Raw genomic sequence first — 14555 nt, 5'->3', positions numbered from 1 at the left:
TGAATAAATAGTTCTCTGCCCCAACTGTGGTTTTGTGGCAGTACACAATAGAGCATATTAAGCAGTTTTGAAACAGATAAAACTAATTAAGTGTATCTTGTTTTTTTGTATTTACTCAATACAAATAAAGTTGTTATGCACGTTTGAAATTAATAACACAATCCAACTCTGGTAGTACATATATAAACAAACAATTGCTAGGAAATCTCCTTTGGCAAAACTAAGCAAAATATTTGTTCAAGACTGAGCTCATTTCAATTCGCTGGTATATACATAAATACCTTGAATTTTGTGAATTAATAATTCTCGGCTCCCAACTATGATTTTGTGGCAGTACACAATAGAACATATTAAGCAGTTTGGAAACGGATAAAACTAATTAAGTGTATCCTGTTTTTTTGTATTTACTCAATACAAATAAAGTTGTTACGCACGTTTCAAATTAATAACACAATCCAACTCTGCTAGTACATATATAAACAAACAATTGCTAGGAAATTTCCTTTGGCAACAGTAAAGCAAAATATTTCTTCAAGACCTAACTCATTCCATTTCGCTAGTATATACATAAATGCCATGAATTTTGTGAATAAATAGTTCTCTGCTCCCAACTGTGGTTTTGTGGCAGTGCACAATAGAGCATATTAAGCAGTTTTGAAACAGATAAAACTAATTAAGTGTATCTTGTTTTTTTGTATTTACTCAATACAAATAAAGTTGTTATGCACGTTTGAAATTAATAACACAATCCAACTCTGGTAGTACATATATAAACAAACAATTGCTAGGAAATCTCCTTTGGCAAAACTAAGCAAAATATTTGTTCAAGACTGAGCTCATTTCAATTCGCTGGCATATACATAAATACCTTAAATTTTGTGAATAAATAGTTCTCTGCTCCCAACTACGGTTTTGTGGCAGTCCACAATAGAGCATATTAAGCAGTTTAGAAACAGCTAAAACTAATTAAGTGTATCTTGTTTTTTTGTATTTACTCAATACAAATAAAGTTGTTATGCACGTTTCCAATTAATAACACAATCCAACTCTGCTAGTACATATATAAACAAACAATTGCTAGGAAATTTCCTTTGGCAAAATTTAAGCAAAATATTTGATCAAGACTGAGCTCGTTTCAATTCGCTAGTATATACATAAATACCTTGCATTTGGTGAATAATTAGTTCTCTACTCCCAACTATGGTTTTGTGGCAGTATACAATAGAACATATTAAGCAGTTTGGAAACAAATGCAACTAATTAAGTGTATCTTGCTTCTTTTTATTTACTCAATAAAAATAAAGTTGTTATGCACCTTTCAAATTAATAACACAATCCAACTCTGCTAGTACATATATAAACAAACAATTGCTAGGAAATTTCCTTTGGCAAAAGTAAAGCAAAATATTTGTTCAAGACTGAGCTCATTTCAATTCGCTAGTATATACATAAATACCTTGTATTTTGTGAATAATTAGTTCTCTGCTCCCAACTACGGTTTTGTGGCTGTACACAATAAAACATATTAAACAGTTTGGAAATAGATAAAACTAATTAAGTGTATCTTGTTTTTTTGTATTTACTCAATACAAATAAAGTTGTTATGCGCGTTTCAAATTAATAACACAATCCAACTCTGCTAGTACATATATAAACAAACAATTGCTAGGAAATTTCCTTTGGCAAAAGTAAAGCAAAATATTTGTTCAAGACTGAGCTCATTTCTATTCGCTGCGATATACATAAATACCTTGAATGTTGTGAGTAAATAGTTCTCTGCTCCCAACTATGGTTTTGTGGCAGTACACAAAAAACATATTAAGCAGTTTGGAAACAGATAAAACTAATTAAGTGTATCTTGTTTTTTTGTATTTACTCAATACAAATAAAGTTGTTATGCACGTTTCAAATTAATAACACAATCCAACTCTGCTAGTACATATATAAACAAACAATTGCTAGGAAATTTCCTTTGGCAAAAGTGAAGAAAATTATTTGTTCAATACTGAGCTCATTTCAATTCGCTGGTATATACATAAATACCTTGAGTTTTGTGAATAAATAGTTCTCTGCTCCCAACTATGGTTTTGTGGCAGTACACAATAGAACATATCAAGCAGTTTGGAAACAAATGAATCTAATTAAGTGTATCTTGTTTTTTTGTATTTACTCAATACAAATAAAGTTGTTATGCACGTTTCCAATTAACAACACAATCCAACTCTGCTAGTACATATATAAACAAACAATTGCTAGGAAATTTCCTTTGGCAAAAGTAAAGAAAATTATTTGTTCAATAGTGAGCTCATTTCAATTCGCTGGTATATACACAAATACCTTGAATTTTGTGAATAAATAGTTCTCTGTTCCCAACTATGGTTTTGTGGCAGTACACAATAGAACATATTAAGCAGTTTGGAAACAAATGAAACTAATTAAGTGTATCTTGTTTTTTTGTATTTACTCAATACAAATAAAGTTGTTATGCACGTTTCCAATTAATAACACAATCCAACTCTGCTAGTACATATATAAACAAACAATTGCTAGGAAATTTCCTTTGGCAAAATTTAAGCAAATTATTTGTTCAAGACTGAGCTCATTTCAATTCGCTAGTATATACATAATTACCTTGCATTTTGTGAATAATTAGTTCTCTGCTCCCAACTACGGTTTTGTGGCAGTATACAATAGAACATATTAAGCAGTTTGGAAACAAATGAAACTAATTAAATGTATCTTGTTTCTTTGTATTTACTCAATACAAATACAGTTGTTATGCACCTTTCAAATTAATAACACAATCCAACTCTTCTAGTACATATATAAACAAAAAATTGATAGGAAATTTCCTTTGGCAAAAGTAAAGCAAAATATTTGTTCAAGACTGAGCTCATTTCAATTCGCTAGTATATACATAATTACCTTGCATTTTGTGAATAATTAGTTCTCTGCTCCCAACTATGGTTTTGTGGCTGTACACAATAGAACATATTAAGCAGTTTGGAAACAAATGAAACTAATTAAGTGTATCTTGTTTTTTTGTATTTACTCAATACAAATAAAGTTGTTATGCACGTTTCAAATTAATAACACAATCCAACTCTGCTAGTACATATATAAACAAACAATTGCTAGGAAATTTCCTTTGGCAAAAGTAAAGCAAAATATTTGTTCAAGACTGAGCTCGTTTCAATTCGCTAGTATATACATAAATACATTGAATTTTGTGAATAAATATTTCTCTGCTCCCTACTATGGTTTTGTGGCAGTACACAATAGAACATATTAAGCAGTTTGGAAACAAATGAAACTAATTAAGTGTATCTTGTTTTTTTGTATTTACTCAATACAAATAAAGTTGTTATGCACGTTTCCAATTAATAACACAATCCAACTCTGCTAGTACATATATAAACAAACAATTGCTAGGAAATTTCCTTTGGCAAAATTTAAGCAAATTATTTGTTCAAGACTGAGCTCATTTCAATTCGCTAGTATATACATAAATACCTTACATTTTGTGAATAATTAGTTCTCTGCTCCGAACTACGGTTTTGTGGCAGTATACAATAGAACATATTAAGCAGTTTGGAAACAAATGAAACTAATTCAGTGTATCTTGTTTCTTTGTATTTACTCAATACAAATAAAGTTGTTATGCACCTTTCAAATTAATAACACAGTCCAACTCTGCTAGTACATATATAAACAAGCAATTGCTAGGAAATTTCCTTTGGCAAAAGTAAAGCAAAATATTTGTTCAAGACTGAGCTCATTTCAATTCGCTAGTATATACATAAATACCTTGCATTTTGTGAATAATTAGTTCTCTGCTCCCAACTATGGTTTCGTGGAGGTACACAATAGACTATATTAAGCAGTTTGGAAACAGATACAACTAATTAAGTGTATCTTGTTTTTTTGTATTTACTCAATATAAATAAAGTTGTTATGCACGTTTCAAATTAATAACACAATCCAACTCTGCTAGTACATATATAAACAAACAATAGCTAGGAAATTTCCTTGAGCGAAAGTAAAGCAAAATATTTTTTCAAGACTGAGCTTATTTGAATTCGCTGGTATATACATAAATACCTTGAATTTTGTGAATAAATATTTCTCTGCTCCCAACTATGGTTTTGTGGCAGTACACAACAGAACACATTAAGCAGGTTGGAAAGAGATAAAACTAATTAAGTGTATCTTGTTTTTTTGTATTTACTCAATACAAATAAAGTTATTATGCACGTTTCAAATTAATAACAGAATCCAACTCTGCTAGTACATATATAAATAAACAATTGCTAGGAAATTCCCTTTGGGAAAAGTAAAGCAAAATATTTGTTCAAGACTAAGCTTATTTCAATTCGCTGGTATATACATATATACCTTGAATTTTGTGAATAAATAGTTCTCTGGTTTCAACTATGGTTTTGTGGCAGTACACAATAGGACATATTAAGCAGTTTGGAAACAGATAAAACCAATTAAGTGTATCCTGTTTTTTTTTGTATTTACTCAATCCAAATAAAGTTGTTATGCACGTTTCAAATTAATAACACAATCCAACTCTGCTAGTACATATATCAACAAACAATTGCTAGGAAATTTCCTTTGGCAAAAGTAAAGCAAAATATTTGTTCAAGACTGAGCTCATTTCAATTCGCTAGTATATACATAAATACCTTGAATTTGTTGAATAAATAGTTCTGTGCTTCCAACTATGGTTTTGTGGCAGGACACAATAAAGCATATTAAGCAATTTGGAAATAGATAAAACTAATTAAGTGTATCTTGTTTTTTTGTATTTACTCAATACAAATAAATTTGTTATGCACGTTTGAAATTAATAACACAATCCAACTCTACTCTGCTAGTACATATATAAACAAACAATTGCTAGGAAATTTCCTTTGGCAAAAGTAAAGCAAAATATTTGTTCAAGACTGAGCTCATTTCAATTCGCTGGTATAGACATAAATACCTTGAATTTTGTGAATAAATAGTTCTCTGTTCCCAACTATGGTTTTGTGGCTGTACACAATAGAACATAATAAGCAGTTTGAAAATCTTGTTTCATTGTATTTACTCAATACAAATAAAGTTGTTATGCATGTTTCAAATTAATAACACAATCCAACTCTGCTAGTACATATATAAACAAACAATTGCTAGGAAATTTCTTTTGGCAAAAGTAAAGCAAAATATTTGTTCAAGACTGAGCTCATTTCAATTCGCTTGTATATACATAAATACCTTGCATTTTGTGAATAATTAGTTCTCTGCTCCCAACTATGGTTTTGTGGCAGTACACAACAGAACACATTAAGCAGGTTGGAAACAGATAAAACTAATTAAGTGTATCTTGTGTTTTTGTATTTACTCAATACAAATAAAGTTGTTATGTTCGTTTCAAATTAATAACACAATCCATCTCTGCTAGTACATATATAAACAAACAATTGCTAGGAAATTTCCTTTGGCAAAAGTAAAGCAAAATATTTGTTCAAGACTGAGCTCATTTCAATTCGTTAGTATATACATAAATACCTTGCATTTTGTGAATAATTAGTTCTCTGCTCCCAACTGTGGTTTTGTGGCAGTACACAACAGAACACATTAAGCAGGTTGGAAACAGATAAAACTAATTAAGTGTATCTTGTGTTTTTGTATTTACTCAATACAAATAAAGTTGTTATGCTCGTTTCAAATTAATAACACAATCCATCTCTGCTAGTACATATATAAACAAACAATTGCTAGGAAATTTCCTTTGGCAAAAGTAAAGCAAAATATTTGTTCAAGACTGAGCTTATTTCAATTCGCTAGTATATACATAAATACTTTGAATTTTGTGAATAAATAATTCTCTGCTCCCAACTATGGTTTTGCGGCAGTACACAATAGAACATGTTAAGCAGTTTGAAAACAGATAAAACTAATTAAGTGTATCTTGTTTTTTTGTATTTACTCAATACAAATAAAGTTGTTATGCACTTTTCAAATTAATAACACAATCCAACTCTGCTAGTACATATATAAACAAACAATTGCTAGGAAATTTCCTTTGGCAAAAGTAAAGCAAAATATTTGTTCAAGACTTAACTCATACCATTTCGCTGGTAAATACATAAATACCATGAATTTTGTGAATATATAGTTCTCTGCTCCCAACTATGGTTTTGTGGCAGTACACAATAGAGCATATTAGGCAGTTTGGAAACAGATAAAACTAATTAATTGTATTTTGTTTTTTGTATTTAGTCAATACAAATAATATTGTTATGCACGTGTTCGAGCAAGTAGGCTTTTCCACTTGCTATACGTGCAAATAAAACGAAAAATTAATACCTTGGTAGGCACTTTAAATTTTAATTCAATTTAAGAAGTTACAACAATTACTACGCAACTAGTTGATGCGCTATTAATTCGCGGGTCAATAATATAAGCGGACTGTATCCGACGATGATCCAAAAACTTCTACCTTCGCTCAACTCGAACAGCAATGTCCAAGCATTAAAAATGTATTCAATATTCCAGTATAGCGGTGCAAGCGAAGAGCGGTAAATTGTTTTGCTAATTACCTTATGCGACTACCGGTGGGTGGGAGGAAGAGATGCGTATTGCCTACGTGACTTAGTGAGGTGACGTGATGCTAGAGTGTATTGTTGTTGGTTGCGGTACCGACTTCGATTTAGCTGCAGTTGGCTCTCACTACCTATGTAGTTATGACAACGAAAAGAACGAAAGTATATAAGATGTATACATATACATATATGTACATATGAATGTGAAGTTGGTGACGACAATATTGCTGGTATGTAATGTATACCAATACAGTGGGCATGAAACGAAAAGTACGATGAGGAAATTGTTTAAACTGATGTGCTTCAACATCCTCCCCCCTTGAAAACTGTGTTTTCAATCAAACAATAATGATGACTTAATAAAGTTGATGGTTCGGCGATGAGTGTTTGGTAACTAATTAGGCGCAAGTCGAAGATTCTATTGGTAATTTGCACACCTTTGTTATTGCTCGTTTGACTATCCCATCAGCAGTCTTTATTATGACAACACGTACTAAACCATCAGAACCAGCCATGGTTTCAACGATTCTGCCAAGTGGCCATTTGAGAGGTGGTGTATTCTCATCCTTAACAAGCACCATGTCATTTTCCTTTAGGTTTTCTCGAATAGTTTGCCATTTATACCGGTGTTGAAGCTCCTTTAAATATTCTGAGTGTCATCGCTTCCAAAATTGCTGTGGAATGGCTTGAATGATTTGGAATCTTTTTAGAGTACCCATATTCACGTCAGACAATGATGGCTCTGGAATAGTATACAGAGTGCATCTGGTCAAAAAATGTGCCGGCGTGATAGCTCTGAGATCGTCAGCATTATTTGATATCGGTGTAAGCGGGTGACTGTTTATCATGGCTTCTACTTGGCAGCATACTGTATTTAGTTCGTCGAATTTCAACATGTGAGATCTAATCGCGCGACGTAAATAATATTTGGCTAGCTTTACTGCACTTTCCCAAAGTCCACCGAAAGGCGGTGACCTTGGGGGTATGAATTTCCAATTTATGCCTTCTTCAGCCATGAAGGTTTGTACCGAAGCAATGTGTTGCTGAGAGGTGAGGAGGGTTCTCTGAGCTCTCGATTGGCACCTACAAAATTGGTTGCATTGTCAGAAAAAATTGTATTGCACTTGCCTCGCCGAGCGATAAATCTCTTAAGTGCAGAGATAAATGCCATTGTACTTAAATCTGGAACTAATTCCAAATGCACTTCCTTAGTCGTAAAGCAGATAAATACAGCCAAGTAGACCTTGATAGAGCCCCTACCCCTTAACTGTGGAGTTATTGAAAAGGGTCCGCAATAGTCGACCCCAGTTATTGCGAAAGGGAATGTGAGCTCAACTCGTTCTTGTGGTAGTGACCCCATTATTTGATTATGCATTTGAGGCTAACTGCAATAGCATAGTATACAATTATGCACAACTTGTCTTATAGTACATCTAGCGTTAATAACCCAAAAGTTATCACGCAAAATACTTAGCAGGGTTTGACAACCAGCGTGCATATGACGACGATGAAGATAATCGATGAGAGTGTATACAAAGGGGTGTGTTCTTGGGAGCAGAATTGGATGCTTAGCATCGAAAGGTAGCGAAGAATTTTTTATTCTTCCGCCAACACGAATCATCGAGTTATGAATAAATGGCGATAGCTGATTGAAGTTGGACTGTCGACTTACTTTACCTTCCTGTAATTGCTTGTATTCAGCTGCAAACGCTTGCCTTTGTATGTAGCCACAAATGAGAAATAAGGCAGAATCTAATTCTTCTGCGACGATTGAGTCTGAGTACGTTGTTGGTGATTGACGAGAGCGTGATATGAAGCGATGAACATAAACGAAAATGCGAAGTAGTTTAGTATAGTTATTGGCATATTTATGCCTTGCAATCAGGTCGTCTGACTCCGCTGCTAGCAGAGCATGATGTTGTTTACGTTGCTCGGGAAGGGTTTCAATGTTATTAATTGGATTTTTGGGCCAGGTTGATTGTTCTTGTTGCAGAAAATATGGTCCGTGGAACCATAGAGAATTATCGATGAGGCCCTGTACCTTTGCTCCACGTGAAACAAAATCAGCTGGATTTTCCTTCGTGGGTACGTGATGCCAACTGTAGTTTGCTGTTAGCTGTTGGATCCTTGTCACCCTATTGGCAACGAATGTTGTCCATCGCATGGGCTCACCCTGTATCCATGATAATACAATGGTCGAATCTGACCAACAATGTATGTCGCTAGCTTCTGTCCTAAATATAGTTACTACTGATTGTAACAATTCTGTTAAGAGAACAGCCGCGCATAGTTCCAATTTAGGAACAGTCATCTCTTTGGTTGGTGCCACTCTTGATTTCGCGCATATAAGAGATATATGCATTGTTCCCTCGTACCGCGAAACTGCGTGAATGCACGCGCCGTATGCCTTTGTACTTGCATCTGAAAAAGCGTGTAGTTGCACTTCAAAATCAAAATGTACTAACCTTGGAATTTTTAAATTGCTAATCGATGTGATTTGGTGGCATATGTCCGTCCACTGTGTGTAGATTTGCATTGGCACGCTTTCGTCCCACGATAATTTGAGCTTCCAGAGCTGCTGCATCAATAGTTTGCAGGTAACGACGATAGGGTTTAACAACCCAAGCGGATCGAAGATGCTCGCAATTCTCGACAGAATAGTACGTTTGTTGATTTTTGACGATGGTGGGTCCAAAGACGAGTACGAAAACAGAAATTTGTCATCCTGGGGTGACCACTTCAGACCTAGCGCCTTGATATATGAAACGCCGCCAATATTTACATTTACTTCCCTATCGGCGTCTGATATGTCAACTATAATGTTGTGGTGATTCGACGCGAACTTTCGAAGAGGAAATCCTTCTCCAGCTAATAAATCGATTACTTCATTCTTAATGACCACCACTTCCTCGATATTTGCAGCGCCAGCCATTAAGTTGTCAACATAAAAGTCGCGGAGAGTGACAACAGCCCCAATCGAGTGTGTCGAAACATTGTCGTAAGCTAACTGCCGAAGACATCTCGCTGCCAAAAAAGGGGCACAACTGGTTCCATATGTGACGGTCTGCAACTGATAAGTGCAGAGTTCTTGGTATGGTGCTTTTCTCCATAAAATGCATTGATACTTCGCATCTCTCTCATCTACGATGATTTGCCGATACATTTTTGTTATATCGGCCATTAATACGAACCGATACGTGCGACAGCGGAGAAGCATGGTGAATATGTCGTCTTGCAACGTAGGACCACTTCGAAGAACATCGTTTAATGCAACTCCATTTGATGTGCGACAGGACGCATCGAACACCACTCGCAGCCTTGTCGATGAACTGTCCAATTTGACCACACAGTGGTGGGGAATGTACGTTCTGCCCTTGGATGACAATTCATTTGGTTGTAATAAAACCATATGTTTTAAGTCGATGTATTCCTGTATAAAGTTTTTATATTCGTCTTTAATCGCACTGTCGGTAAGTATTCTCTTCTCCACCGACCAGAACCTACGACGAGCGATTTCGTATGACTGGCCAAGCTTGCTTGGACTTGTCGAGAAGGGCAACCGAACAATGAATTTATGTGTTATAGGGCAACGAGTTGTTGTTTTTTGGAAATATACCTCACACTCCTCCTCTTCCAACGTACGCTCGGCCTTTCGGGAATGATAGCTCTCTTCTAATTTCCAGAACTTCTCTAGAAGAGTGTCTATTGACGGTTGCGCTGTTGTGGTATGTGTGCTAGAGGGGATGAAGGGTATTGACGAAGTAAGCAAGGTCGATGATGAAACTAATGGTCGTGACCGTATAGCACCAGCTACAATCCAGCCTAGCTGCGTCTTCTGTAGTGCTGGCAGATTTTTGTCCAATTTTATCTGACCCACCGATAGAATGTTGAAAAAGAGCCCAGCCCCGATGAGTAAGTCAATAGGACCAGGGCAGTTGAAGGTTCGGTCAGCTAATTTGATATTTTTTGGTATTCCCCAATGGGTTACATCAATACAATTTTGGGGTTGATGTGTCGAAATCGATGGGAGTATAACTGTTTCCAGTACCGAGGAAAATACATTGTGAAGCGATTGGATACTAATACAAGCGCCTTGGTTCTTAATGCTCCAATACCGGTTATTTCGAGGTCAATTTTGGTCCGTCTTAGATGAAGCAATTGAGCCGCATGCTCCGTCATAAAGTTCAACTGGGAGGCCGAATCAAGCAGCGCTCTTACTATTAGCCTTGTACCATGGTTAGTATAAATTTGCACTAATGCAGTTGCCAGAATTACCTCACTCGTGCCTGTACTGACCTTCAATGCAGTTGATGGCGGCGAATGCGTTGTCTCCGAACATTGCGGCTGTTGTCGATGAAGAAGCGTGTGGTGGCTTACCTTACAATGTTGACAACGATTGGCAGAAGGACACTTACTAGACGTATGTCCTGTTCCAAGGCAATTTAGGCACAGTTGATTTTTCTTTGCAATACTATAACGCTGCATTGGGTCCATTGCGTTGAATTTTTCACATTTAAATGGCGAATGTGTAACAGCCTCGTTACATAATAAACATTTGTTGGTTACTGACGACACCAATGATGTACTTTACTTCACCAACGCCGATGATTTGGAAGCTGACGAAGCCTTAGATGTGGATTTTCTGTTGACTTCAATGATATTGACCGTGTGGCAGCGGCGCTCGATAAATGTAGCCAGATCATCCCATGTTGGTAACTGAAGCGAAGATGACGAAGAATTATCCCACTTAGTAGTCACATACTCTTCCGATTTGATTTGAATTTCTGGATCTAATTTAGAGACGATGAAGCGCAACAAAATTCCATCCGTGAGTTGTGTGCGTGACGCAAGAGATTGTAATGCGGGAAGATGGGAATTATGGAATCGATGAATTCTCTTAGCGAAGACGCACTCGATGTCTTAAGGAATTTACTGTCAAACATTGCCTGCACATGTGATTGAAAAATATACCTTTTGTTGTCATATCTTTTCATGAGCAAGTCAATGGCACGATTATAATTGTCAGTGGTGACCTCTAAAGAGTGAATGAGCCTGAAGGCGCCGTGGGTTAAGCATGACCGTAGATACTGAAACTTCTCAATTTCATTCAGTCCTACATTATTATGAACGAGAGCGGTGAACATATTATGAAAGTCTAGCCATTCGGTATGGTTTCCACTGAATTTCGTCAGTTGGAGTTTCGGTAAACTATGGCGATGCGAAGACGATGGTTGAATAGCAGGCATCGTGGTGCTGCTCAATGCCTCTACCTTGTTAATTTCAGCTATATGCTCGACAGTAGCGCTCCTGATATCGCAGTAGGTATCCTCAAATACGGAGCGATGATTTTGGTCGATTTGCAACTCATCTAAGGATTCTAAATCCGACTGCACCTTTTCGAAGACAGCGAAGTGGTGCTCAATCAGCGCTAGTTTGGTCTCAAGGTGATACGATGACATGGTAGAGAACTGCTGGATATCTTGATGGAGCTCTGCTACTCTGCTAAGTAACTTGTCTCGTTGAATCAATTTTGTTCTAATGTTGCCGGCTGTATTTGGGGGTGTTCCAGTCTCCCCTTCCATACTGTTCGATGATACGTGTGATGAATAAAACTCAATTTCGCGATCGAAAATTTGGCTTTGGTTATAACGCGAACGCGGAGCCGATATCCGGCTCGAAGGACCTTTGTTCGAGCAAGTAGGCTTTTCCACTTGCTATACGTGCAAATAAAATGAAAAATTAATACTTTGGTAGGCAATTTAAATTTTAATTCAATTTAAGAAGTTACAACAATTACTACACAACTAGTTGATGCACTATTAATTCGCGGGTCAATAATATAAGCGGACTGTATCCGACGATGATCCAAAAACTTCTACCTTCACTCAACTCGAACAGCAATGTCCAAGCATTAAAAATGTATTCAAAATTCCAGTATAGCGGGGCAAGCGAAGAGCGGTAAATTGTTTTGCTAATTACCTTATGCGTCTACCGGTGGGTGGGAGGAAGAGATGCGTATTGCCTACGTGACTTAGTGAGGTAACGTGATGCTAGAGTGTATTGTTGTTGGTTGCGGTACCGACTTCGATGTAGCTGCAGTTTGCTCTCACTACCTATGTAGTTATGACAACGAAAAGAACGAAAGTATATAAGATGTATACATATACATATATGTATATATGAATGTGAAGTTGGTGACGACAATATTGCTGGTATGTAATATATACCAATACAGTGGGCATGAAACGAAAAGTACGATGAGGAAATTGTTTGAACCGATGTGCTTCAACAGCACTTTTGAAATTAGTAACACAATCCAACTCTGCTAGTTTATATATGATAAACAACCAATTGCTAAGAAATTTCCTTTGGCAAAAGTAAAGCAAAATATTTGTTCAAGACTGAGCTCATTTCAATTCGCTGGTATATACATAAATACCTTGAATTTTGTGAATAAATAGTTCTCTGCTCCCAACTATGGTTTTGTGGCTGTACACAATAGAACATATTAAGCAGTTTGGAAATAGATAAAACTAATTAAGTGTATCTTGTTTCTTTGTATTTACTCAATACAAATAAAGTTGTTATGCACGTTTCCAAATTATAACACAATCCAACTCTGCTAGTACATATATAAACAAACAATTGCTAGGAAATTTCCTTTGGCAAAAGTAAAGCAAAATATTTGATCAAGACTGAGCTCATTTCAATTCGCTGGTATATACATAAATACCTTGAATTTTGTGAATAAATAGTTCTCTGCTCCCAACTATGGTTTTGTGGCAGTACACAATAGAACATATTAAGCAATTTGGAAACAGATAAAACTAATTAAGTGTATCTTTTTTCTTTGTATTTACTCAATACAAATAAAGTTTTTATGCACGTTTCCAAATTATAACACAATCCAACTCTGCTAGTACATATATAAACAAACAATTGCTAGGAAATTTCCTTTGGCAAAAGTAAACCAAAATATTTGTTCAAGACTGAGCTCATTTCAATTCGCTGGTATATACATAAATACCATGAATTTTGTTAATAAATAGTTCTCTGCTCCCAACTATGGTTTTGTGGCAGTACACAATAGAGCATATTAAGCAGTTTGGAAACAGATAAAACTAAATAAGTGTATCTTGTTTTTTTGTATTTACTCAATACAAATAAAGATGTTGTGCACGTTTGAAATTAGTAACACAATCCAACTCTGCTAGTACAGTGCAAAAAATTATGGGATACCGCGGCACTTGTTTATCGGGTACAATCTTGCTACTTCTCGTCCAAGCGAAATGCAAAATTGCGTCTTCTTGTTGCAAAAGTTTTGCTTGAACGAACAGGATTTTTCCAAAGTTAGTAACATTTTGTTCAAGTTTTTATGAATTTTCACTCACGCGAACGAATCAAATAAGATAATAAAAAAGCAAATACCTTGAATTTTGTGAATAAATAGTTCTCTGCTCCCAAATATGGTTTTGTGGCTGTATACAATAGAACATAATAAGCAGTTTGGAAATAGATAAAACTAATTAAGTGTATCTTGTTTCATTGTATTTACTCAATACAAATAAAGTTGTTATGCACGTTTCAAATTAATAACACAATCCAACTCTGCTAGTACATATATAAACAAACAATTGCTAGGAAATTTCCTTTGGCAAAAGTAAAGCAAAATATTTGTTCAAGACTTAACTCATTCTATTTTGCTCTTATATACATAAATACCATGAATTTTGTGAATAAATAGTTCTGTGCTCCCAACTATGGTTTTGTGGCAGTACACAATAGAGCATATTAAGCAGTTTGGAAACAGATAAAACTAATTAAGTGTATCTTGTTTTTTTGTATTTACTCAATACAAATAAAGTTGTTATGCACGTTTGAGATTAGTAACACAATTCAACTCTGCTAGTACAGTGCAAAAAATTTTGGGATACCGGGGCACTTATTTATCGGGTACAATTT

General features: G+C 35.4%; 1 protein-coding gene across 2 annotated transcripts in view; it reads right to left on the bottom strand.

Moving 5' to 3' along the window:
• Positions 1 to 12553, bottom strand: part of LOC137252811 (uncharacterized) — a 94645-nt gene extending 82092 nt beyond the window's left edge. The window contains exons 1-2 of one of the 2 annotated variants that reach the window (XM_067788890.1): positions 8266 to 10715; positions 6358 to 6724 (exon numbers count right to left, since the gene is read on the bottom strand). In XM_067788890.1, coding sequence (XP_067644991.1) covers positions 6701 to 6724; positions 8266 to 10002 — 1761 coding nt within the window. In that variant the 5' untranslated portion in view covers positions 10003 to 10715 and the 3' untranslated portion in view covers positions 6358 to 6700. Of the gene's footprint in view, positions 1 to 6357 lie in introns of both variants that reach the window. The other variant, XM_067788889.1, reaches the window with a different exon arrangement.
• Between the last annotated feature and the right edge of the window lie 2002 nt (positions 12554 to 14555).

Source organism: Eurosta solidaginis, chromosome 5 (assembly GCF_040869045.1).
Source record: "Eurosta solidaginis isolate ZX-2024a chromosome 5, ASM4086904v1, whole genome shotgun sequence".
Classification (NCBI taxonomy): Eukaryota; Metazoa; Arthropoda; class Insecta; order Diptera; family Tephritidae; genus Eurosta; species Eurosta solidaginis.
The sequence above is the reverse complement of the archived record's forward strand: the minus strand, read 5'-3'. Positions and strand labels throughout refer to the sequence as shown.